This window comes from Cupressus sempervirens, chromosome 7 (genome assembly GCF_028749045.1).
Source record: "Cupressus sempervirens isolate cs-2001-9-10 chromosome 7, ASM2874904v1, whole genome shotgun sequence".
Classification (NCBI taxonomy): Eukaryota; Viridiplantae; Streptophyta; class Pinopsida; order Cupressales; family Cupressaceae; genus Cupressus; species Cupressus sempervirens.
Window position 1 is genome coordinate 831,718,241 of NC_143124.1, and position 27,114 is coordinate 831,745,354.

At 36.2% G+C, this 27,114-nt stretch overlaps 1 protein-coding gene across 3 annotated transcripts in view; it reads left to right on the forward strand.

Moving 5' to 3' along the window:
- Positions 1-18,696: 18,696 nt before the first annotated feature.
- LOC149549961 (B3 domain-containing protein Os11g0197600-like) overlaps positions 18,697-27,114 on the forward strand; it is a 73,634-nt gene continuing 65,216 nt past the window's right edge. For 2 of the 3 annotated variants that reach the window (XR_016354157.1, XM_089793161.1), the window contains exons 1-3: positions 18,829-19,102; positions 19,369-19,813; positions 19,945-20,186. Coding sequence is in view for 1 of the 3 variants with exons in the window: in XM_089793161.1 (XP_089649287.1) it covers positions 18,947-19,102; positions 19,369-19,813; positions 19,945-20,186 (843 nt within the window). In the remaining 2 variants the exon portion in view is untranslated. Of the gene's footprint in view, positions 19,103-19,368; positions 19,814-19,944; positions 20,187-27,114 lie in introns of all 3 variants that reach the window. The other variant, XR_016354158.1, reaches the window with a different exon arrangement.

The following is a 27,114-nucleotide window of genomic DNA, read 5'->3' on the forward strand; positions in this document are numbered from 1 at the left end:
CAATGCTTTCCTTAGTTTGCATACTATGTCCTTGTCATCTGTCAAAGGACATCCTTTAGGTTGCTCAATGTATACCTCTTCTTCAAGTTCTCCATTCAGAAATGTTAACTTGATATCCATCTAATATACTTTGAATCTCTTATGTGCTACATAGGCTAAGAATAATCTTACTACTTCTATTCTAGCCACTGGAGCATAAGTCTCCTCATAATCTATTCCTTCTTGTTGTGAGTAACCTTTACATACCAATCTTGCTTTGTTTCTTACAACTTCTCCTTGCTCATTCATCTTGTTCCTAAATACCCATTTAGTTCCTATCACATTCTTATTTGCTGGTCTGGGGACCAATTCCCATGTCTCATTCTTTTCTATTTGATCCAATTCCTCTTTCATAGCTTGCTTCCAATAATCACCTTTACATGCTTCATCTGCATTCTTGGGCTCAACTTGAGATATCAAGCATAGTTCTTCATTCACTCTACTTCTTCTCATCACACCTTTGTCTTTGCTTCCAATGATCTATTCGAATGGGTGATTCTTTATCATGTTCTTTCTTGTAGTAGGAGTTGTTATCTCAACTCTTGGCTCTACTAAAGGTTCTGAGCTTTGTTCCTACCTTTGCTCTCATTCATTCTACAAATCATTGTTAGTCTCAAGAAATACCTCATTATTCCTTGGTTTAGTAACAACATCATCATTTGAATTGTAATCAATTATTCTCTCGTGTACTCTGAACTTTTCATCAATTCTCACATTAGTACTTTCCATAATAGTCTTAATTCACTGATTATAACATCTATAAGCCTTTTTTTTCAATGAATAACCAAGAAACATACCTTCATTACTTCTAGCATCAAGCTTACCAATGTCATCATCTCTCTTTATGTAACACTTACTTCCAAATATTCTGAAGTACTTAGCTGTAGGTGAGTGACCAAACCATAGTTCATAAGGTGTCTTGTTTGTGTCCTTCCTGACTTGCACTCTGTTGATAGTGTAGACTATTGTATTCACAGCTTCTCTCCAAAATGTCTTGGATACATCATTCTCTGCTAACATAGCTCTAGTTGCTTCTATAATAGACTTGTTCCTTCTCTCTGTAACACCATTCTGTTTAAGGGTTCTTGGAGTTGATAGCTATCTCTTAATTCCATTTTCCTCGCAAAACATGTTAAACTCATTTGAAGTAAATTCTCCTCCTCCATCTGATCTTAAACATTTAATCTTTACACTAGATTCATTCTCAACTCTATTCTTGAATATCTTAAACTTGTCAAATGTCTCAAATTTCTCTTCAAGAAATGCAACCCACATCATTCTAGAAAAATCATCAACTAGAATCATAAAATACCTTTCACCATAGAATCCTCTTATCTTTGTAGGACCATTGAGATCTGTGTGTATAATCTCCAACTTTGTTGTAATGGTAAACTTCTTGCTGGGAAAAGAGGTTCTATTGTGCTTTTCCAAAACACACTCCTTGCAAATTGTGTTAATAGGCTTTACAATCTTTGACAAATCTCTAACAACAAACATTTTACTAGTCCTTACAATACTATCAAAGTTTATATGACATAATCTTTTATGCCATAACCAACTGTCATCTACCTTTGCAACCAAACATGTCATTTTAGTAGGATTCAACTAAAATACATTACCTCTAGATCTGGTTCATGTTCCAATTTCCTTTCCATCTTTATCCCTAATCATGCATGTCTTTTCTGTGAATTGCAACTGATAACCTTTCTCTACTAGTTGTCCAACACTCAAAATATTGTGCTTTAAACCATCAACAAAGTATACATCCTCAGCTTTAGTTTTACCATCAAGAGTTATAGATCCAATACCTTTTACTTGGCATGCTGCATTGTTTCCCACACTAATAATTCCTCCATCCTAACTTTTGAAGTCAACAAACTTGTTCATATCACTAGTCATATGATGTGAACAACCATTGTCAATTATCCAATTAGATTTCTTCTCAACTTGTGATACCAAAGCTACCTTCTCTAGAATTTCTTCTTTAATTGCCACAAATCCAATTTCATCATCACTAGCACTTAATGCTTGATCATCAGAATCATTATCTTCACTTGCATATAAACAATCTCTATCTTTTCTAGACTTACGATTTCCCTTATACTTTTTCTCCCTTTTAGGACACTTAGATGCATAATGACCATATTCATCACAAGTCCAACACTTAAAGATTTTCTTACCTCCTTTCTCTCTTCTTACCAGAAGGGCTACTACTTCATCAATCTTTCTGTCTTCTTCAGATCTACTGTTGCTAGCGAAATCTCCTCTAGCACTTGTGCTCCTTGATAGGTTAGGTCAAATATTTAGGGCACTGAAAGTTGTTTCTGTTCTGGTTAACTCTCCAAATTGTCTAAGTTCATTCTCAACTACTTCAAGTCTTCCAAACAATGTCTCCTTAGTGAAATCTTTGGTACATGATATCAACAACTGTATCATCTAAACTTTTGGCTTGAATGGTGGTGTTAGAGTCTTCAATATCTTCTATATAACCTCATCATCTTCTTTATTTCCTCCTTGAGCTTTAATATGTACAGTAATTTCTAATATCTTGCATATAAATGTTCTTATAGATTCATCTTCCATCATCTTAGCATCTTGAAATGCACAAATCCAACTTTTAAGCCTTAACTTCTTAGAGTGTGCATCACCTTCAAAACTATTTTCTAAAGCTTTCCAAATCAAATGTGAAGTAGGAAGCGATTTTACCTAATTGTACTCAATTTCAGGAAGTGCAGTCAATAGTGCTTCCCTAGCTCTCATGTCACACACGAAAAGATCTCATCCTGCTTTGGAGCAACTTTTCAACTCATTTTCTTCAATGATTTTTTTTGTTGAATTTGTTAAGATCCAATATCCAAACCCATGCACAACAAACATGTCTTCATCTTTTCCTTCTAGCTATCATAGTTTGTTCCATCAAACTTCAAACTATCTTTCTTGAAAATGTTCGCCATGGATCTCCCAAATCTGTTAAACATTTTATTCAAGGACCTGATACTCTGATACCAATTGTTAGAAACAATAGTCCACCAAGATAACTGAGGGGGGGGGGGGGGGAGGGGGGGTGGGGTTGGTGAATCAGTTATCCAACACTTAAAACATTTATCTTCTTTAAAAAAACTTAACCATTCAATCAAAGTAAACAACTACACAAAGATGCACATAGACAATTACACCATATATGTTGACTAGGGAAACCCTTAATCAGAGGGAAAACCCTGGTGGGAATGATGCCCACAAGATGATGTACTAATATAAATATTCCTTTTTAGAGGGTGGACCCTATTAGGAGTTTGTTACAACATTTAGCACAATGAGTCCCTGTTAGGAGACTTTGAATCCCTATTAGGAGATTCCAAACCTATTAGGAGTTGTGGTATAATGTATGCAAGAAGAACCCACTGCCAAAACATGCAATTTTAACTACAAGAAGAGCTCACTGCCCAAACAAGTAATTTACTGGTGTCTTCTTCTCTGCTCTGTCCTTTCCTTTGTCCTATCAATAGACCAATCGCTGTCAAACCTTGTAGACTAGGTCATGAACCTCAAATCCAAATATCAAACCTCGGATCACTCAGAAAAACATCAGAAATGAAGTTTCCTTCACTTCCACACTACTCTACTCAACTTCACATTCCATACTCTCTGCTGCTTATCGAACATTCACAATTCGCATTCATCATATCATGATAAAGGAAAATGTCCTTCCTTTATACTAAGTCCATAAAACAATTCCCTCAGTCATTTGTTAGTCCTCCTCGATTAATTATTTAGGACCTCACAAAGAATACGTTACACTTAGCGATAACCTTAATCTTTCACCTTGCAACTTGAATAACTTTCCATACAACCAATATTACGAAGAGTGAGCTTAGCCACGTCATCCTCAACATGTCTTCTTCATGTCCTCAACCTTGATCCTCAAGATATCAACTCTTCTAAGAGATATAACAAGTTTACCAGAACATGCTTTTGTAAACTTTATCTCAGAACAAACATCACCAAAATTTACATAACTTCTTCTAGACTTATCCTTTCTACTTCTAACATTAACTGCATATACCAAATAGTCCAAAGTATCTCCCATAACCTCGAGCAGTTATCATGCTCAACTAGTTGTCCGTACCAACTTAATATTTCCACTGTTCTTCTATCAGATACCACAGAAGACATCAAACATGCTATGTTGACATCAATGACTAACTCAGTCATGAATGTAACATATCATCAAACCAATCCCTTAAACAATCTTGCCAATCTTCCAACATAAGTGTTCACACTTTAGGAGTATTTTTTAAGTTGTGAAGTTAACTGTGATGAATTTGATATAATCTGTACATGCAAGGTACAAAGGTATTTATGAGGTTTTATAAGTCTCACATTAAAATTTATAATGACCTTTGGCATCGTTGTCAAAGGGCAAGATAAAGAGTAACAATATGAAGAGAATATACCCAAAAAGAGGAGAGAAATAATGAAGAGTAACAAAGGAGATAATACATTGAAAGGGGGAGAATATGTCAAATAAAGAGAAGAATCAAATGAAGAAGACAAAAGATTGAATCTTAACAAGAGATTATAATCAAAGGGGGAGTAATGTTGAATAAGTTGAAGTTTTTCTGCTACTGAAGATATAAACTGAGTGTCAGTTTGAAGAGCCATAATTGTAAAGTTGTGTTGCTGACAATGCATACATTTGATTATCTTATGTAATGTTTTGTAATGTAAAATATCATGTTATGTATTGCCATCAATGCTAAAGGGAGAGATTGTTAGCCCCAACTGATGTTGTAATTGATGATGTTATGAATGTATGTAAAAGAGTCATATCAGTTGTTATATTGTCATTGATGTCAAAGTCTTAATGGGCTAGACATTATGCCAACTCAAGAAAGTACCATATCATTTGATTGATGAAGAGGATTTTTGAAGAAAGTATGACGAAGGCATAGTTGATATCAAAGGTATTTAATGGGTACTTGAATGAGTTGGACAATGATTATGTAATATTGGTTTGATTGTTTTACAATCATGTATTGTTGTACTGTGTTGAAGATCACAAACTTAATTGAGTCACAAGGTTAATGAAGGGAGACTGTATTGACCGAGTAACTACAATATTGCCTGAGTGATTGTAAAGAGGAATGGAGAATACAACATTGCCCGAGCAAGATAGTATTACCTAGGTTATATGTTGCCTGAGTAAATGTAATGTTTACTGAGTGACAACTAGATGCACAAGATTGAGAAATTGGAATACGAGGCTGACTTTATTTGGAAAGTTTGAGAAGGCTTATTGGCAGAGTCAAAGTTTGTTGCAAGATTAATGATGGAGAAAAATCAAGAAGGATTTGACAAAGGAAATTGAAGAATGATAAGGATGGACACAAAGTTCTATGAAAAGTTATATTTTCCACGTGTCTAAATTCATAGTATGAAGGAATTTAGTTGTAAACCTAAGATCAACTATTCTAATTAAGTGACAAAAGATGGACGGATCTAGAAGTGTCAAGAAATCTATTTAAGGAGGAGAAAATGATAGTTTTAGGTTGATGGTTCAAAGTGGATGATGACCTCATTGTGATGTTGTTTGAGAGTTGATGAAGTTGAAAGAGATATAATTGAAGGTTTATGTTGAATGTGAAGTTGTTGAAGGAAAAGAGTCGAGTGAGCTGAGCTGAGCAAAGAAGAGAAGAGTAAGACATTTGCGACAGACAAAATCAACTGAGTGTGTAAAAGGTAGAGGAAGAAGAAGAACTAAGGATTAAGTAAAGGTAGTTTCTATTTTTTTCAAATCACTTTATATTATTTACAGTTTAACCATTGTAGCATAAAATCTCAAAAGCATCGAGTGGACCTAACAAGCCTATGAAATCCTATATGGTAACATCGATTAGTGGTGTTTGTAAGTCCTTTAAAACAAGCCACTCTTTTTGGTCCTAGACATGGAATGATAAGGTCTAGATGATCTTTTGGCAAAATCCTCTAACAAGGCCACTTTAACAAAGTGTATGTAACCTTTAACAAGGTAGTCTCATAACAAAGATCACTTAAGAAGAATGAAATTTTTGGGTTGCCAGTCCTGAGTGGTTTTTCCCTTAACAAGGTTTCCATGTTAAATATTGGTATCAAATGTTATGATGCAGGAGCATCCAGAGGTATAAGGGCAATCCTATGTCACCCAAAAAAATTTTACTTAGACTTAGTTTCTGTTTCATGCATTTTCATTTCTGGATACCCATTTGGGTCAAATAAAGGTTCCAACTCTCACAGTTCCACTATCAGTGTTCTAGGTTAGAGTATTTGAGCACCTTGGGATATGTGTAAATGCTAGAAAAATAAGACTATGTAATTGAACCATAATTATGGTGGATTAGAAGGTGTAAATTGGAGGGAGGATTAAAATTGTAATTTAGAATATTCCAAAAAAAGAATCAGGTCAAAAGGCTGCACGGTTTGAAAGTTATCGCAGTTTTTCAGTTTCTGGAGACCTCCTAAGAATGCTTCAAAGTCATGTTCAGGGCATTAAATGACCTCGTACAGGGCCAAAAAATGGGGGATGAGTAAAGCTCATCCATAGGGCTATAGAGCACTTCGAGAGCTTTCCAAAAATGTAAATGGTTCGTCAATCGCAGCTAAGGTTCAAAAGTTATGCCTCCCGAAAGTTCAGTTACCATTTCTAGATTCTTCTAATTTTGCGCCGACTTCTAACACGACTTCTGGAGCCTTCTATTTGGTCGGTGGATGCCAACTAGCACTTTCTAGAATGTATTCCTAATCCTTAACCCTTTGGGGTCTATTTAAGGACATTTTCGACATTGTAAAAGGCAGTTCGGAGTGGAGTTTGAGAGAAGGTACTGGGAGAAGAAATTATCTCTAGATTTATGCTATTGTAAGCCCATAGGGCATGTTTTGGAGTCTGTTTCTTTGCACTAAGTGTACTAGCATATTTTCATAGTTATTAAAATTTTCCCTTTCCTGTTGTGTCCATTCTGTGCTTGGGTTGCATCTCCATCGTGTTATTTGTGTTGCAAGTTGATTTACAAATTTTTACAGTTTATTGCAACTCGATAATAACTAAAAATTTACTAACAATAGGTAATGAAAGGAATAGTTTGCTAACAATTTGAGAAGAAGTTAATGCATGAGTTAATTTTTATGCTGGATATGTCTACGGAGTGATTGGATGTGTTGAAGTTAATATTGTTAATGCTTATGTTGATTTGATGGTGATATAATGTGGAAGGGACTATGAGATAACTAGACATAATTGATTCAACCTCCCTAGTTATCAAACACACCAAATATAATTACATAATTGATGCTTACTATTATAAATGTATAGTCATTCATAGTAAATAATAAAATCACTACTACAAACAAAAAAATGTGTTATGGATAAGTAATAATATAAGAATTTATTATTATATGTTTGATATTATTATATTTGACCAGTTAACAAATATTCAATTGAATAAGGAATACTTATTAGTGTAAAATCATCAATAATAAATAAACTAATAATTACTACAAATAATAATAGACACTATTACTAATAATTATGATAATAATTATATTTCTTTAGTCAGTTGGTGAATAATTTTGACTAGAGCTATGAGCCAATAGGGTCATATTGGGGGATCCCATCTGCATGGTGTTATGGGAAAGTGCTAAGACAATAACACCTCTTGAATTAGTTGCATGTTGATATCTACATTCTTCTCCTTCCTGCTTTGGTCAATCATGAACCTCCTTATATCTCATCGACTTCCTAATCCTTCAGGACCATTATTTGTGATCTGATTAGGATCTAGGACTATTATAGAGGAATGCTAATTGATTACATAGAATTAATTTAAAACTTTTCACGAATCAAATTAACGTAAATGAAATAAGAGAGCAACAAGATTAAGCTGATAAAAGAGACAATGAGAGAAAGAAGACGCAAACAATTTGATCTCGGAGTTCATCCGTATGGACTACGTCTCCGAGTCCTGCTCCAATTGGGGGACCGATCCGATTATCTCCAAAAATCAGGTACAAATGTTTACAAAGTCATTCCTTTGAAGTACAACAACATCATGCTGTTTCAAAGTACAGGAATGAGCACTTCAAAGATCTCCCTTATACTCAGCACTTGGACGTTCTCTCCTTTTTCTGAATGCCCCTAAGAGTCTCCTAACCCCCTTTTTATACATGAAATTAGCCAAAATAAGGCTATAACAAAATTTTACAAAAATAACCTTTTAATTAATTCCCCCCTTCGAATTACCCTTTAGCCATTCTTGAAGATTCGACATCATGTCAATTTTGGGGTCAAAAATAACTAATAACCTTATTTTACTAAGGTTGGCGGTTTTTTGGATAAAGTCAAATAGCAACTCATGCAAAATAGCCTTTAAGTGCTAAAATGGCGCAATGGTTAATGAGATTTTGTGGTTACCGCCGGTCGGGGGTTCCAATCCTGCCGGCGGTCACCTTACTTAAAAAGGGGAGCTAGTTAATGGTTAAATATCAATTGTCGCCAATAGATTTTGAAAACCATGCGTGGCATAGTGGTGGAAGCATGAGTTTTGGGAATAAATGGTCATGGGTTCAAATCCTACCATAAACTTTTTTATTTCCCACTTCGCTGACATCATGATGACGTCATTAATATTCATCTCTCATGCCGAACTTTAAAATGTCATAACTTCCACGTACAAGCTCCTTTTTTGACAAAATAAACACCGTCAGAAAGCTCTCGATGAGCTCTTTGTTTTGAAATCCATTGTTGTGCACTTTGGAAATGATTATTTTTTTACCTTTTTGATGACCTCCGTTCTCAATTTGACCAACCTTTGACTGACCATAACTTTTGCATATGGACTCCGTTTTTGTCCGTTAAGTTTAATCTGATGCTGATTGTTGGAGTTTTGGAGATACTTCAATTTTGACGAAAGTATCCCTCGGATCAAGCCTCCCCACTAAGGAGCTTTCGGACCACCGAAAGTTTGGATTACTCAAAAAGAAGGTGAGGGTATAGTTCCCTCACTTTACCAATCTCCATCCATCTTGCCTTGCTTGGATGCATCCCCTTCAATCCCACTCGGAGGTATTCAACTGGTCCTCTTCGTGAAGTTCTGACATTCCTGTCTAGGATAACATCTTCTGGCAATTCTGACATGTACTCTGGTGAAAGATCGTCAACTGATGGAACCTGAACACTGATGTCTTCATCCAAGATCATTGGAGGCTCATACAACTTCAGATTCTCAACATTGACAACTGAGTAAATTTGCATGTATGGAGGAAGATTAAGGCGAAAAGCATTGGTACCGATCTTTTCCAAGATCTCAAAAGGACCATACCTGATAGGTTTAAGCTTCCTTCCTTCACCTTGCATTCTTTCCTTGCTAATATGTAACCCAACTCTGTCACCAACTTGGAATTGGTGATCAATGCGATGCTTATCATGGCGAGCCTTGTATTTTGCTTGGCTCTGCTCCAACTGTGCTTCTACTACCTGATGGATTGCTTGGACCTTTTGGATGAACTTTAAAGCCTTTTCTGCATCATGGCATCCATCTACAACATCGTCCTTCCCAAAAGCAAAATCCATTGGTGTCTTAGGCAAGTAACCGAAGCAAGTCTCAAAAGGAGACCTCTTTGTAGAAGAGTGTGCCGCATGGTTGTAAGCATGTTGCACATAATGAAGACTTTCATCCCACAACTTAGGATGTTTGCTGCAGTAGCCTCTAAGTAGATGCACAATTGTCATGTTCACTACCTCTGTCTGTTCATCGGTCTGCGGATGGAAGGTTGTACTCTTCTTCAGCTTGGTGTCCATGAGTCCCTGTAAAGATGACCAAAATTCTCCTAAGAATCGAGAATCTCGATCTGATACAATAGAAGTGGGTAACACAAAATGAACCCATACATTTTGAAAGTACAAATGAGCAGTCAGTTCAGCAGTAACTTGCTTTTTACAAGACATTAACATACACATTTTGCTGAACCGATCAACTACTACATACAAATAATCATGACCCTTCCTAGAAATAGGTAAACCTCCCACAAAGTCCATAGACACACTTTCCCATGGACAGGATGGTATAGGTAATGGTGTGTACAAACCCAATTTCCTGTTACTTGGTTTGCTGGTTGCACACATTACACATCCTTTTATATACTTGGTGACAATTTCCTGCATACGAGGCCAGTAACAATACTTTTGTAATTGAGCTAGTGTCTTACTTACCCCGAAATGTCCTACAATCAAAGAGGTGTGTGCTTCACGGATTACATGTGCATGTTCATCTCTAGGAATACATAATTTTCCCAAGTGGTACAACAAATTATCTTGCACATAGTAATCTTTCTCTTCTACATGTTTACCCTGGATTAAAGCTGCATAGATATCCTTAAAGTTCTCATCATTAGCATATTGTTCTTGAAAACTTTCATGAACCATAAAACTATTTTGAAGGATTATCAAAGCATTCTGAATAGGAGGTCTAGACAGCATATCTGCTACTTTGTTATGGGAACCCTTCTTATACTTAATTACCAAATGAAACTGTTGTAGAAAACCCATCCACCTAAAGTGCCTGCTTTGTTGCAACTTAGATTGTGAGAGCAAATATTGAAGTGGCTGGTGATCAGTGTGGATTACAGTTTCCTTTCCCATTAAGTAGTGCTTCCATTTTTTAACACTCTGAACTAAAGCATAAAGTTCTTTATCATAAGTGGGATAGTTACTTACTGCTCCTGAAAAAGTTTCAGAGTGGTAGCAGACTGGTTTACCTCCTTGCATGAGTACAGCTCCCATGGCAAACCCACTCGCATCTGTCTCAATCTCAAATGGTTGATGTAAATCTGGTAGAGCTAACACTGGTGCAGTACTCAACTTTTCCTTCAAAGTGTCGAAAGCCTTTTGTTGTGGACCTCCCCACTGAAAAGTTGCCTTGATACTGGTCAATGCATGCAACGATGATGCAATGAAAGAGAAATTTGCAATGAACTTCCTCCAGTACTGAACTGCACCTAAGAAACTCCTGATTTCTGTAACTGTACTTGGCTTAGGCCATTTTAAAATACATTCGACCTTCGCAGGGTCTACTTTCAGTTGACCATTCCCTACGACATAACCTAAGTACACTAAGGATGTCTTTGCAAATTCGCATTTTAACATCTTTACATGTAGTTTTTCTTTTCTCAGTATTTCAAATACTTTCTTTACATGAATTACATGATCATCCCAAGACTTACTAAATACAAGAATATCATCTAAATAGACTATGACAAAATCATCTATAAAGGGACAGAAGACATCATTCATGACTCTCATAAATGTAGCTGGTGCATTACAAAGCCTAAATGGCATGACCAACCACTCAAAAAGTCCCTGTTTTGTCTTAAAAGCAGTTTTCCAAAGATCACTTTCTGCAATTCTTATTTGATGATATCCACTACGTAAGTCCAGCTTAGTGAAATAGATTGCATGTTTCAACTGATCAAGTAAATCATCAATTCTAGGAAGAGGGTACCTGTTCTTTACCGTTATCTTGTTCAAAGCCCTGTAGTCAATGCACATTCTCCAAGCCCCATCTTTCTTTGGAACCAACACAATAGGAGAACCACAAGGAGAAGTACTAGAACGGATAACTCCTTTCTCGACCAACTCTTGAACTTGCTTCTTGATTTCTTCATTCTACAACACTGATAAGCGGTACATGCCAATATTAGGAAGTGGTGCATCTTGCTGCAATTGGATCTTGTGTTGTATCTCTCTCTTAGGAGGCAATCCTTTCTGTTCCTGAAACAAGTCATCATAAGCGGAAACAACTTTGACTATTTCAGCCTTATGTTTTGGATCACATCCCTTAAATGCCTCAGATGTTTCATCTTCTTTGGCTTTTACAAGCATCAACACAAAATTCTTACTAGAGTTGACCAACCTTTTCATTTGACCAGCATTGACTAATGCCAGATTAGTCTTAACCTTATGTGCCCGTACAATGTATTCAATCTCGTCTTTAAACAAATGATATTTATTTTCCCCCCTATAAAAGATAGCTTGACGATCAAACAAATAGGGACTCCCAAGTACAAGACCACATATATCTAAAGGGACTACATCAGCTTCTACCTCATCTACAAAGTTTGCAGTGATAGCAAATCTTAACTTGCATTGTTTAGTTACCTGTAACTGTGCATCATCACAAACCCATCCAAGAGGGTATGGTTTTGGATGAGGTGTTGTAGTCAAGTTAAGCTTTTTACCAACTTCCTCAGATATCAAATTAACTTGGGAACCCGTATCGAATAATGTGTCAACCTTATTATGCTTGATAACAACTCGAATGTGAAATAATGCATTCCTTTGCTTATCATTCTTAGGAGAAGATTCTTTACTTGTACTTGCACTTATGCTAGAAGAACTTGGAGATGATGAAAGAGATATACCTTTTCCTTTACCTTGAATCCCGGTAGCAACAATCTTTGTCTCATCTCCGGAGTCAGATCCAAGATCTTGTTGAATTACAGCAGCAGTTTTCTGTTTACCTTTGTTTCCACCATATCGCTTTGGCCTCTTTTCAGGATGTAACTTCCAGCACTTAGAATCATCATGCCCTTCTTTCTTGCAATGTGAGCATGTGGGTTTCTCACCCTCTTTCTTTACTGTTGCTGTCTTTTTACCCTTTCCTTTTCCTTTGGACTTTTCCTCAGACTTAGATGGCTTTTTATCAGACTTATCAATGAAAGTACCCTTACCCCTTGATTCTAAATGTTTTGCCTGGACACATACTTCATCCAAATTACAAGGATTCAGGACGAGAATAGAATGCCTTAGGTAAGAATGAAGACCACCTATATACTTGAGTAAGGTGTCCTGGGTATACAATGGGACATTTAATGAAGTAGCCTTTTTGCGAAATTCATGGGTGTAATCCTGGACAGACTGACCTTTCCCTTGCCTAAAATGTTGCCAGTTCATCATTAACTGTTGCATATGGCCTAGGGGGTAGAATTGCTTTTTTAAAGCAATAACAAATTCTGACCAAGACAAACTAAACTTACCATGTTGTGAAGTTTCATCCCGAGACCTACTCTCCCACCAAGTTAGGGCTACACCACCTAAACGAAGAGTGGCTAACTGAATTCTATCAACATCATCTACAAGGTTTTGAACTCTACAGTAGACTTCTACTTGCTGAATCCAGTCATCCAGTTTCTCGGCATTTAACTCTCCATAATATTTTGGCAAGTCAAACTTTACATCCAACTTTATTCGAGGCTTATGTCCACCCTTAAAAATATTAGAAGACTCAATGGGTAGAAGAAGGAGAAGAGGGGGAAGAAGGAGAAGAGGGAGAAGAAGGAGAAGAAGGAGGTGTCTTTGGCGGATCACGATCAGCTCCTTTCTTTTTCCCTTTGTCCTTTCGAGCTGCACGTCTTTGCATCTTCTCTTCTCTTTCTCGTACCAAGACCTCTACCATTGTCTGCAAATTTCGAAGAGTCTTCTGAATACTCTTATCTTGAGAAGCTTGTCCACCTTCGTCTGCCATTTGTGATGATGGTTTAGTCCTTCATTTTCCAATCTCAAGATTGTATTCCTCAAGCTTTCCTTCGCCTTTCTCAATCCTGGATCTTGTTAACATTCAAATCTGCAATACTAGTCCAACAAAAGCTCTGATACCAAATTTGATCTGATTAGGATCTAGGACTATTACAGAGGAATGCTAATTGATTACATAGAATTAATTTAAAACTTTTAACGAATCAAACTAACGTAAATGAAATAAGAGAGCAACAAGATTAAGCTGATAAAAGAGACAATGAGAGAAAGAAGACGCAAACAATTTGATCTCGAAGTTCATCCGTATGGACTACGTCTCCAGGTCCTGCTCCAATTGGGGGACCGATCCGATTATCTCCAAAAATCAGGTACAAATGTTTACAAAGTCATTCCTTTGAAGTACAACAACATCACGCTGTTTCAAAGTACAGGAATGAGCACTTCAAAGATCTCCCTTGTACTCAGCACTTGGACGTTCTCTCCTTTTTCTGAATGCCCCTAAGAGTCTCCTAACCCCCTTTTTATACATGAAATTAGCCAAAATAAGGCTATAACAAAATTTTACAAAAATAACCTTTTAATTAATTCCCCCCTTCGAATTAACCTTTAGCCATTCTTGAAGATTCGACATCATGTCAATTTTGGGGTCAAAAATAACTAATAACCTTATTTTACTAAGGTTGGCAGTTTTCTGGATAAAGTCAAATAGCAACTCATGCAAAATAGTCTTTAAGCGCTAAAATGGCGCAACAGTTAATGAGATTTTGTGGTTACCGCCGGTCAGGGGTTCCAATCCTGCCGGCGGTCACCTTACTTAAAAAGGGGAGCTAGTTAATGGTTAAATATCAATTGCCGCCAATAGATTTTGAAAACCATGCATGGCATAGTGGTGGAAGCATGAGTTTTGGGAATAAATGGTCATGGGTTCAAATATGACCATAAACCTTTTTATTTCCCACTTCGCTGACATCATGATGATGTCATTAATATTCATCTCTCATGCCAAACTTTAAAATGTCATAACTTCCACGTACAAGCTCCTTTTTTGACAAAATAAACACCGTCGAAAAGCTCTCGATGAGCTCTTTGTTTTGAAATCCATTGTTGTGCACTTTGGAGATGATTATTTTTTTACCTTTTTGATGACCTCCGTTCTCAGTTTGACCAACCTTTGACTGACCATAACTTTTGCATATGGACTCCATTTTTGTCCGTTCAAATTGCATTGGGTTTAGAATTTCAAGGAGTTTAATCTGATGCTGATTGTTGGAGTTTTGGAGATACTTCAATTTTGACAAAAGTATCCCCCGGATCAATTTGTCAATTGCTTAAATCATTGAATATCCCTATATCTCCCTTGCTAATCATCTAAAACTCTTGATCTCTTTGGTTAATTCTCTTATGTCTCCCGAGGCACTCCCTCCATGATGAAATAAATCTCCCAACACTTCTCCATGACTCCATCCATGGATTTGTGCATGCTTTTTTTTACTACGATAGTGTGTTTGCTCAGTTATGTACATCATCTTTTTGTCAACAACACTAAATGGTAATTGCTAATGGAGCACCATGAAAAACACCCAAGATAATATCAATATCTTTCACTTGTGTATGCCACCAAACTTCAAACTAGTTTTTACCATCATTCTTATTATTTCCAACTATGGGTGGGCAATAATCGAACCCCTAACTGTCCTCTCAACAAGGCTCATGACTTGCTAAGAAATATGTTATAAAGTTAAATGTTATAATGTTTCTTGACTAAGCAATATGTTATAAATTTTAAACTAATTGAACAAAATTAGATGCAATGCATCTTTTGTTTACTTGTACTAATTTTTTCAAATGTTTTAACATTTAAATGTAAATAACTTAAAGTTAACATCTTCTCATCACTATTTGTTAAAATAATTACTACATTGTTACTCCAATTATTATTCAAATAACTCTGGCTTGTGATTTATGATGTCAAGATTCTATTATTATCACTACAATTTACAACAGTTTCAACTTCAGTACAAAAACATTACGATAAGAACATGATGCAATTACATCCTCTCATTTTAATTTTACTTCCTTATTAATTCATTTGTTATCAACTAAACATATTAAAGCCATTTCAACAAAAAACACATAACATCTAGTTCATGCTGATGTGAATGTTGAATGAATGCTTTTGGATAAATTACTAAGTCTAGTTGGAGTGTCATTGCAATGGATAAAGCAATATTATTATACGTGGAATCATACTAATCCCAATTCTAATTGCCACAACATGGCATCTCATAGTTGCAATGAATATGAAGGTGGGCTTGATGCTATTGTGCATTTGATACTTCACATTTCTACTAGAAAAAAGAGGAGTGTTGATGGGAGTACAACGAGAACAATCAAATAGGAAAATGCCAAATTCTATTTCTCTAGATATTTCCCCCTTTCCCCTCTTTATTTGCAGATCTCCCCGTCCACATTTTATAGCATGGTGCATAATAAATTTAAAGTTACTTTTTATCATGTAGGATTTACTCCATAGTGTGTTTAACCATGGAGGAAACTCCATCTTTAAGCATGCTCAAGCTGGAGTAGTACTGGGATGGGTGACCTCCTAGGAAGTCCCAATGCTTCACCTCTGTGAGTATCACCTAGATTCAATGAGTGCTAAGTGTTCCATTTATTCTCATGAGAGATGGATTTGTGTTGAATCACGACTCATGAAATATGGTTCAATGAGTTTGACTCAAAAACTGCACAGTTAAATCCTGATAGCAATATCACAAGCTACTTTTAAGTTATTGCCTAAAAAATAATGGAGTGTTCCTAAATACTCATTTCCCATTTTAGCCAACATACAACATCAAACTACATCATATCATATAATTTATTTACTATTCCAACATGTCTATTTCTTTCTTAATTATTAATTTTTTTTAATATCATATTATTGTTGGAAGAGAGAAATCAATATTTAACACATATAAGATATATAACAATTGACATGTCCACATTGATTAGATGTGTTGTGGGGTTCTCTTTATCATATGGTATCAACATTCTTGTCATATAGTAAAAATCATAAAGTTAAAAACTAAAGTAATTATTTTGCTTTAACAAAACCTTTATGTACAAGATTCTTCAAAGAATCAACCAATAGATAATGAAATAAATAATTGTTTACAAAATAATTTAAAGTATTAAATAAATGAGACATTAGAAAGAATACATTTTTATCAAGAAATAGTTTAACTTTACAAAGATGATTAGATTTTCAAAAAATAGAACTCAACTACTAAATAGAATCAAGTAAATAATACCCGCCTTATAGTACTTTTTGTACAAATGGACCAATCACAAATAAAAAAAAAACTAAAAAATGAAAAAAAGCTAACAACTATTGGTGTTGATTTGTTTTGGCATGTTTGTGGCCATGTACTTATATTTTTTTGGGCAGTAATTGGGAGAAGGGTAATAATTAACATGGGGTATTGCGTACATAGGCCAGTTTGACAATCACCCCTACTTGTCATATGCTTTTTTTTTTTATGACGGATAACTTATTTTAATAACTTTCTTTTTATGTTTTTAGAAAAAAAAGAATGATTGTTAATTTTTTAGTTGAAAAAAATTTAACAAATCTTTTAAAATTTAAATACTTTATAAACTAGAAAACAATAAATGTGAATTAGTAACTTATAAACAACTTTTCTGAACTTGTAGATTTAAATTAGTAATATTTAAAACATCTAAACTAAAATTTCAAAACTTAAAATTAATATAAATAAATAAAAAATATATATTACATACTAATATTGTAAATGACTAAAACTAAGTTTTTAAAATTTATTCTATTTTGATATTCTGTTGGTTTTTCTCTCCATCCTTTGGTGATGGTTTTGTTTTTTCTATTGAACTTGGATATCGATTGTAGGTGGTACGATGCGATGACCACCTACATGCAACTTGTTAAACTTTGTTGCTTTTAAGAGTAGGAACTCTAGTACTTTTCATTACTGTTATGTTGTTACTTATATTTTTGATGTAAATTGTTAGGGATATGTGTCGCTATCTGCTGGTTGTTTTGACTGCTTTTATATAAAAAATAAGATTCTAGATTATTATAAATGTATAATAATTAGATGCCTCGGTTGATACCTCAACACCTAGAGGTCACTGCTAGAGGCACAACTCTTTAGGCTGCTATTCTCACACTCTGCGCTCACAGGCTTCATGCCACTGCTCTCCTAGCGGTGGCAATGGTGGATGGAGGCACTGCTCGACTTCCTCGCCCCGTGGTGGTACTAGTTGGTCCCTAGCTGCTCCTCTTGGTGCTTGGCGTGTGGTTTCTGGGACTGGCTATTTCACCTCCACGACTTGATACAAAGGATGCTGACTAGGCCCCTGATGATGTTGATGTTGTCGTTGATGGCTAGACTGTTCCCAACCCGCCTCCCAATCCCAAGGATGATTAGGGATTTCATGATCGGGATGAACCACCTCCCTTAGCATGCACTACTTTAGCCACCTGAGGGTTGCTTTATATGTTTTTTTTCGATGAACAGTTGTTCATTCCAACTTCGATAGTGTGAATTTTCGCAGGGTGATCTTGTATCCCACGACCCTTTTTTGTGAATTGTAATCTTAATATATTATTTTATTAATAGAAAATGAAACTTCATAATTTTTTTAAAGAAATATATATAAATAAAAACATTGAAACCATTCATTTTTTTATAGAAACATATATAATATAAAATAAGATAGATTTATGAAACATATATTGTACATATTATAAAATCATATTACTAATCTTGAGTTTCTATAATATATATTGAGACGGTTGTAAATGTCATAATAACAGTTTTGTAAAAAAATTAGCCTCTCTAAAACGCGGAAAAATGGCATGCCAATAGGATCAAGTAACATTAGCAAGAACTAAAATAAGAATGATCATACACCGTTTAATCCTAACAAAAATTGCACTGTAATTGATTTCGCTAGCAAACATTTTAAAGTTGATCTCGCTATCAAACATTTTAAAGTCAAAATGAATAGAAAAAGTTTCTTTCCATTATAATGGCGTTTGCTCTTTTTGCAACTCGCTGGCTTGCGTTACAGATGAATTTTAGTTTTTAACCTTTTTTTAATGTTCCCAATAAACAAGCATTGAGAAGACGTCCATCAACTCAAAATGTTTGACAGAGTACAAAATATTATTGAAATCCCTCCAAAACTTAGTCCTTCGTAGTTTTCGATGGAAGAGCTATTTATTACCGTTGAACACCAGAAAAAGAGCGGGGAAAAAACTGGTGTGCGCTTGAATACCTTCCCAAACCTAATTATACGATTCACATGGCCATCGAAATCGAAGATTGGAAACAGAAATCTCCCTGCTCAATAGACACTGAAATTTATAACAGAGGTCATGGCAAATGCAATGATCACCAGAGCTCTAAGGGGCATTCCTACTTCTTTAAAGTCATGCTCGGAGATTTTGCACAAAAACTGGTATCATCAATTGCTCATTCTTTTCCTTTGGATATATACACAAAGCAGATTCACTCTTCTCGTTCTTAGAATATATACAAACATATAGATTCACTCTTTTCATTTCCCTGGATCTATATGCACACGCCCTTTTTCGTTCTTTGTATGTATGAACACATTTGCGTTCGCTTTTTTCATTTCTTGGATATATATGCTTATACCCTTTTTCATTCTTTGGAAAGTTACTAAAAACTTGCTTGCTGATTATTATGTTTCTTTTACTGCAGCGTATTCCTCCTGCATTTGTTCATGAGCTCAGTGATGAAACCGATGAAGATATAGCTTTGGAAGGCCCAACCGGGCACCAGTGGCTCATAACTTTATGGCGTGCACGTACAGAAGTGGAATTTCGAGAGGGTTGGGGTAGCTTTGTAAGCGATCAGAAAATTGAGTTGGGCGATTTTCTGGTATTCAAGTATATTGGCAGGTCACATTTTCAAGTGAAGATATTTGGAAGAAGTGGGTGTGAGAAAAAGATTATTGTTTGCGAATCTGAGAAGCAGCACTCTGATTTGCAGCGTAAGAGAAGCCCTGCCACTCCTAGTAGTTGTATTGTTAACTGCAGTTTTCGTCAACAGATCAAGAGTAAGGTCCCAGTTAGATTGGTTTTTGGTGAGGAAGGAAAAACTGTTCAAGCAGGAGCCGTCCTTAAAGCCGATTCCTCTTCTAGAGGTAAATATATTATTCCCCTTTAGGAATTATAGAAATCTGCTAGTGCCAAAGTTGTATCGATGTTTTACTGCAGACTACATAATTAGAACTTAAGCAAAGCCTCTGAGCCCATGAATTTAATTTCACTGTAGGAAAGACGAATGCTAGATATTGCCGGCAAATTGTTGCTGGAAAGAAGAAATCGACGCCGAATTCTGCAGGGCGCGAGACTGAAGAAAAGAGTTATGTAGGAGCTTATTATGTTTCTTGTAGGCGTCCTGTTACCGACGCAGAGAAAAGGAAGGCCCTCCAGCAGGCTAATTCTTTTGCATCTGATAATCCCTTCTATTTACTAGTGATGAGGCAATCTAACGTATATCAAGGATTTTGGCTTGTAAGAAATCTCTTTGCCTTCATATGTGTGATTACTATGAGCTATAGCTTAATGTTTTGATCTTATACCATTTTCGTTAGGAAGGAATCAAAAGATTATGCGGGTTTAACAGATTAATGAATGTAGTCTATCCGATGCTTCAGGTTTTAAAAAATATTTTCTCCTTAGCCGTGATGACGAGAAATTCATCCAGGCTAATGCAAGAAAGTCTTGTTGATGTTTAAGAATGTTCTGTTTTCTGCTTACCTGGGTTAAAGAGGAGGATAAGAGTATAATTTAGTATAGTCTATATGGTGCTTGAGTAATGCAATCATCCACAGACCTGCAACTTTTACAACATATTCTGAAAGAATAGAGAATCTACGAAAACAAGAGAATCAGAAAATTCAAAGCAAGCATAACAATATACTCCAGACACTAACAAATTTCTTCATTCATCTCTGCTGTAGATGATACATTATTTTTCAGAAAATAAAAACTAACGTTTGCATAGAAAAACCCTCATCCCTTTATTTCAATCTTCCCTCCTAAAAGGCTAAAAGGCTGAAAGGCTAAACCTAGTCCCTATGTAGACTCCATCAGAACAGCAGTCACAACTGATGATTGGACCATTTATTTCCTAATTATCCTCCTATGTGGACACTAACAGCAACATCAACCAAAACTCTGTAACTAGAATCCTAAATTAACTCCACCGTAAAATCCCCTTAATAAAATCTGACACCAAATTGGAAATAGGATTTAGTAACAACATGACCAGTCAAATCTTCTGGTTGAACTGGCTGTTAGCTCTCAAATTTCTAAAAGTGAATCTAAACCTAAATCCTCTGCATCATCCTCCCCTTGTCTTGAAAAATTTGAACATCTTAGTACCCCTGCATCTGATCCAAACCTGAATCAGCTTGGCTGTACTTAAGTAAGTCAGCTTCTATGACCCAAGAGTTATAAGAGTCAGGAAGGCCTTCCCACTCAACAAAATACAGTTTTTAAGAGCTGGCTTGAGTAGTCACTAATTTGGTATCTAGCGCTCTTTCAATCAACTCCCTTTTCTTCTTTGGGAGTTGTTTAGTCCAATTGTTATTCTCCTGCTACATCTGCTCCTTGTTTGATTGTCCATCACAATCTCCAACTGAATATGAATATAAATCCGCAACATTAAAGATGGCACTAATATCCAAATCTTCAGGCAATTCAATGTGATAGACATTTCCATTTATACTCTTGATGATTTTGAAAGGCCCACTTTTCTTGGGCTTCAACTTGTTATAGGTATCTCAGGGGTATCTTTCTTGAAAGACTTTTCTTTTGCAGTGCAAATCCGCTTTCTCCTTATTTTGTTTTTTCTTAGACTGCAATTTGAGTCTAACCTGCTGGTGTCTAGAATGTTTTCCAAAAAATCTGCAGCTCCTTGGGTATGCTGTGAACTTATTGGCAAATCAGCTAAGTCCACAATTCCTTTAGGATTGACACCATGTACAATTTGAAAAGGAGACTTGTTGATCCGTTGACATTGGAATTACAAGCAAACTCAGCTTGAGGTATCACTGCATCCCATTGTTGAGGATGATCTCCAACTAAACACCTCAGAAGGTTGCCTAGAATTTTATTAACCACCTCTGTTTGATCATCAATTTGGGGATGGTGTGCTGAACTGAATTGCAATTTGCTATCCAACCTCTTCTACAATACTCTCCAAAAGTGACTTAAGAACTTGGCATCCCTATCACTTTTTATAGTTTTAGGGACACCATGCAACCTCACCACTTCTTTGAAAAACAAATGTGCCACTTGACTAGCATCATAGGTCTTCTTACATGGTATGGAATGGGTCATTTTAGAAAAACAGTCCACCACTACAAACACTAAATCATTTGCCCTTTTGGGTGCTTGGAAGCCCCAAAACAAATCCATAGAGATATCAATCCATGGTTCTTTTGTTATAGGTAAAGGCATATATAAGCTTGTAGTTTGACTTCCTCCTTTTTCTGTCTGACACACTCTACAGGCAGCAACACATCTCTTCTCATGTTGGGCCAAAAGAACTTTTCACTAGTGCAAAAGTCTTATCTCTTCCAAAGTGTCCACCTAACTTGTTTGAGTGCATCTCTTCCACAAGCTTTTTGCTTCGTGATCCAAATGGAGTACAAATCTGGGATCCCTTAAATGAGAATCCATCAAACAACATGTAATGATCGAGTGGTTGCATATGAATATGTTTTGAACTGTTCAAAATAGTCAAAATGGTACTAAAATGAGGATCATCAGCATATTCATTCTTCATTTTTTCAAAGCCAACTAGTGCATGACGCACAATGTAGTGTTCCTCATCTTTTAGACCCTCAATGGAGTTCTTAGCTTTTCATTCTCCGAAGACTAAGTGGAGAAATAAATTAAATTAAGGTCAATAAATAATTAAATCTAAAGGTGACTTTATATTTAATTAATTTAAGTTTCTTGAAGTACAACTAATTATTGTATTGGAAAGGGGGAAGCTTCTAGAGAGTGCATTTTCTAGAAGCACAACTAATTATTGTAGTGGAAAGGGGGAAGCTTCTAGAGAGTGCAATTAAATAGTATTTTATTTCCTTCTAGAAGGGTGAAGGAAAAGAATAAATAGAAATGAGAGCTTCATTGTTAGGCATCCGGTTATTGTCAATTGCATTTGATATAAACTTGAGAGAAGAAACTAACGGTTTGTGATTTCAGTTAGCCTGTTGCAACCATTTGAGGTGTTGAAATATCCACTGAATTTGGCATTCAGGAGAGCTTCATTCTGGAGTTCTATTTGTGCTTAAATTGGAGAATACATTTATTGCTGGCTGCTACAGTGACGTGAACAGTGCTGTGAACAGTACTTGCACTACAATACTTGGCTTGATTATGATTGCAATTTTATCTCTTTCATTGGGCGATTTGTATATCAGGTTCTACAATCAATTTGCATTGTTTAAATTGGTCATTTGACAGTTTAAGGGTGGCTGTCATAAGTAGCTGTAGATGCACATTTTATATCAGATTTATAATGTCATTTCTACTCAGTTTTTTTGGGGTTGCAAAGCCAAAAGCCTTGGAATATTATGTTAAGCATTGAATTAGAAATTTTTTCACTAAAGGAGTGATAAGTTGTAGGTCTATATATTTGATGTAATGTGCATATTTATATCTTCCATGATTGACATAATAATATGCATGCCAAGTGTTTGACAAAATACCAATTGGCTGTAAGTGCACATTTTTCATTTAGAATTCATCTATATGCATTTGAAAAGCCAAAAGAGAATTGCATATGCATTTAGTTCTTTTCTTAAATATAGTAGTAATCAATTACAGGTTTTTAGATTCCCTTTGATATCATTTCAAGCAAACATAATCAGTCTGAAACTCAGAAACAACAAGCATAGAGATCGTATTGGAAGTGTTTGACAATTTTCTTTGACCTACAAATCAACAAGTTGAGGTTTGAATTGACAAGGGATATTACAGTGGTATCAGAGCTTGCTTGCAAAATGTTTGACAAGATGTCAAACAATTGAATTTGAGAAGGATTTGGTGTTTTACAAAGTTATAACCGGTTGGGGTTATTACACAGAACTACCAATAGATGGCATCGTCTACTTATTGCATCAGCCACTACATTGGTCTTACCACTCCTATGTTGCACATCAAAAGAGTAAGCCTGCAAGAATGAAGTCCATTTAGCATGCTTATGTGATAGCTTACTTGTGAATTAATGTACTTCAAGGCTTGGTTGTCGGTCATTAAAATGAACTCCTTACGTAGAAGATAGTGCCTCCAAAATCTTAATGCTTGCACCACAACATTAAATACCTTGTCATAAGTTGTGGACCTCTTTTTAGCTCCATTTAATTTCTCACTGAAAAAGGCAATTGGTTTACCCTCTTGCCTCAAGATTCCTCCAATGGCGTCTCCTAAAGCATCACATTCAACTATAAAAAGTTTCTCAAAATCAGGTATGACAAAGATGGGTTCTGCGGTAACCTTCTTCTTAAGTTGTTCAAAACTTGTATCAGCCTGCCTTTGTCCAAGTGAAGACCTTCCCTTTTGTGCAATCAGTGAATGGTGCACTTATACCACTGAAATTCTTGATGAATCTCTTATAGAAATTTGCCAAACCATACAAGCTCCTTACCTCAGTAATACTTTGAGGAATAGGTCAGGCAAAAATAGCCTTGGCTTTTTCTGGATCCTTGCTCAATCCCTTTGCTGAAATAACATTGCCCAAAAATACCAATTTATGCTTGCAAAATTCACTCTTTTCCTGATTGATAAATAACCTTTCTTTCCTAAGTATATCAAGTACCTTCTTCAAATGCTCTACATGCTTGTTCAAAGATTTATTAAAAATTAAGATATCACAAACTTTCCAATGTGCATTCTAAATACCTGATTCATTGTCCGCATAAATGTGGTTGGAGCATTAGACAATCCAAATGGCATCACCACCCATTCAAATAATCCATCCTGGGTTTTGAAGACAGTTTGCCACTCATCACCTTCTCAATTCCAAATCTAATGTTAACCACTTCTAAGGTCAATCTTGGAGAAGATCTCAGCACCCGATAGACAATCTAATAAGTTATCTATCCTAGGTAGAGGATATTGGTACTTCACTGTGATTTTGTTAATGGCTCTCGAATCCATACATAATCTCCACTTTCCTCCCTTCTTAGGAGAGAGAAGAGTAGGTGTGGCACAAGGACTTATACTCTCTCACGAATCCTTTCTCCGTTAATTCTGTGATCTGTCTCCTCATTTCCTTATTCTCTAGAGGAGTCATTCTATAAGCTGTTTGATTTGGAAGTTTAGCACCAGGAACTAGGTCAATGTGATGGGTAATGCCTCTAGAAGGGGGCAAACCAGATGGTTGGTCACTTGGTGTCAGGTCTGAATATTGTTGTAGCAATTCTTCCACTTCCAAAGGAATCATTTGCTGGTGTGTTTTCTTTTTTCCCTGTGGATATAGCAGATAACATAATTCTCCCCTAGATTCCCTCAAAAATTCTTTCCACCCAACTGTAGATAGTGACAAAGAAGTTATTTTGGTTGATCCTTCTTCCTTAAAAGGCCCCAAAATATGGAGTTTACCCTTGTGTTGGATCTCATAAATATTTTCTTTATCATGGTGAGTTACATCTCTATCACACAACTCCTTATCTTCATATGGGCCAATTTTGAATTCAACCATGCAAGATTGATTCACCAGCACAGAATGATCCTTTTCCAACCAAGAAATCTTGTAAGGATTTGGTTTTGCCATGCATGCAAGATTTAATTTTTGTACCATTTCTACACTTATCAAATTATCTGTGGACCCTCCATCCACAATCACCTTGCACACTCTGTCTTTGCACTTGCATTGTGTTCGAAAAACACTATTTATCCTCCAATCTGCTTTAGCCGCTTCTTTGTCCCCAGCTACCATGGTCCTTCTCAACCTCAAACTCTCTTCTATCTCTGCTTCTACCTCTTCTACCACAAGTTCTTCTCCTTCTTGAGTCATCATAGCTTTTTTGGGGTTTTGAGGACATTCTATAGCTCTATGGCCATCATTGCAGATACAACACTTAAAGGGTTTCCATCCTCCTGAGAACGGTTGCCCTCTTCCTCTACCTCTAAAGCCACCCTTCCCTTGGAAGTTCGGCTTCTCATTAAACAAAGGCTCTTCAGCATTTTATTTAGAGGGACTCCCTCTTCCTCTATATGAATTGTTACCACCTCTTTTGTTGGCCACTCTGCTAACTCTATTCAACTTCTCCTCAGCCTTCACAGCTAGTTGATATGCCTCCCCCACAGTGCTTATTTTAAGTAGAACCATTTCATTTTGGAGCTGGAATTGAAGTCCATTAATATATCTAGCCATAGTATGCTCTTCATCTTCTTGCAAATTAGTCTTGACTTGTAGCTTCATGAATTCTTCAGTATAGACAGATATGGTGGACTCCTTTTGTTTTAAGTTCTGAAATTCTTGAAAAAGATTTTTGTTGATAATTTGATGGCATGAATCTAGCCTCCAAATGCTTCAGCATCTTTGGCCACAACTTAATTTTCTCCTTCCCTTGTTGTCTCCTACTGTTTTGGAGATTTTCCCACCATAGAGCTGCATGGGACTTCATCAAGGAGGCAGCAGCTTTTGACCCTATGTGGGTCATCTTCTTCAATTTCTTCCAGGTGACAGTATTTTTCTAACTCTTGAATCCGGTCCAAGAACACGTCTGGATTCAGTCCTCCTTTAAAATCAGGAATTTCCACCTTGGCCCGAGTTGCTTGCTTCAATAAGTCTCTCCATTGGAGCTAAGGCAATGGATTGCCCTCTTTCAGCTTGTTGCTGTTCTTCTTCAGATTCATCACGAAACAACCTAGCTTCTAAGTCTTGCAAACTTTGGAGTACTTCATCCAAGGCATTACCTCTCAATCTGGCATTCCTCCTGCCTCGTCTTCCCCAAGTCATTCGAGCCCCTCTTTGAGCCATTTTTTTTTTTTTGCTCTGATACCAAACTGATGCAGTCATCCACAGACCTGCAACTTTTACAACATATCTGAAACAACAGAGAAGCTACAAAAACAAGAGAATCAGAAAACTCAAAGCAAGCATAACAATATACTCCAGACACTAATAAATGTCTCCATTCATCTCTGCTGTAGATGACCCATTATTTTCCAGGAAATAAATACTAACTTTTGCACAGAAAAACCCTCATCCCTTTATTTCAATCTTCCCTCCTAAAAAGCTAAACCTACTCCAATGTGGACAGTAACAGCAACATCAACCAAAATTCTAACTAAAATCCTAATTTAACTCCACCATAATATCCCCCTAACAAGATCTGACACTAAACTAGAAATATGGCTTGGTAAACAACATGACCAGTCAAATCTGCTGGTTGAACTGGCAGTTAGCACTCAAACT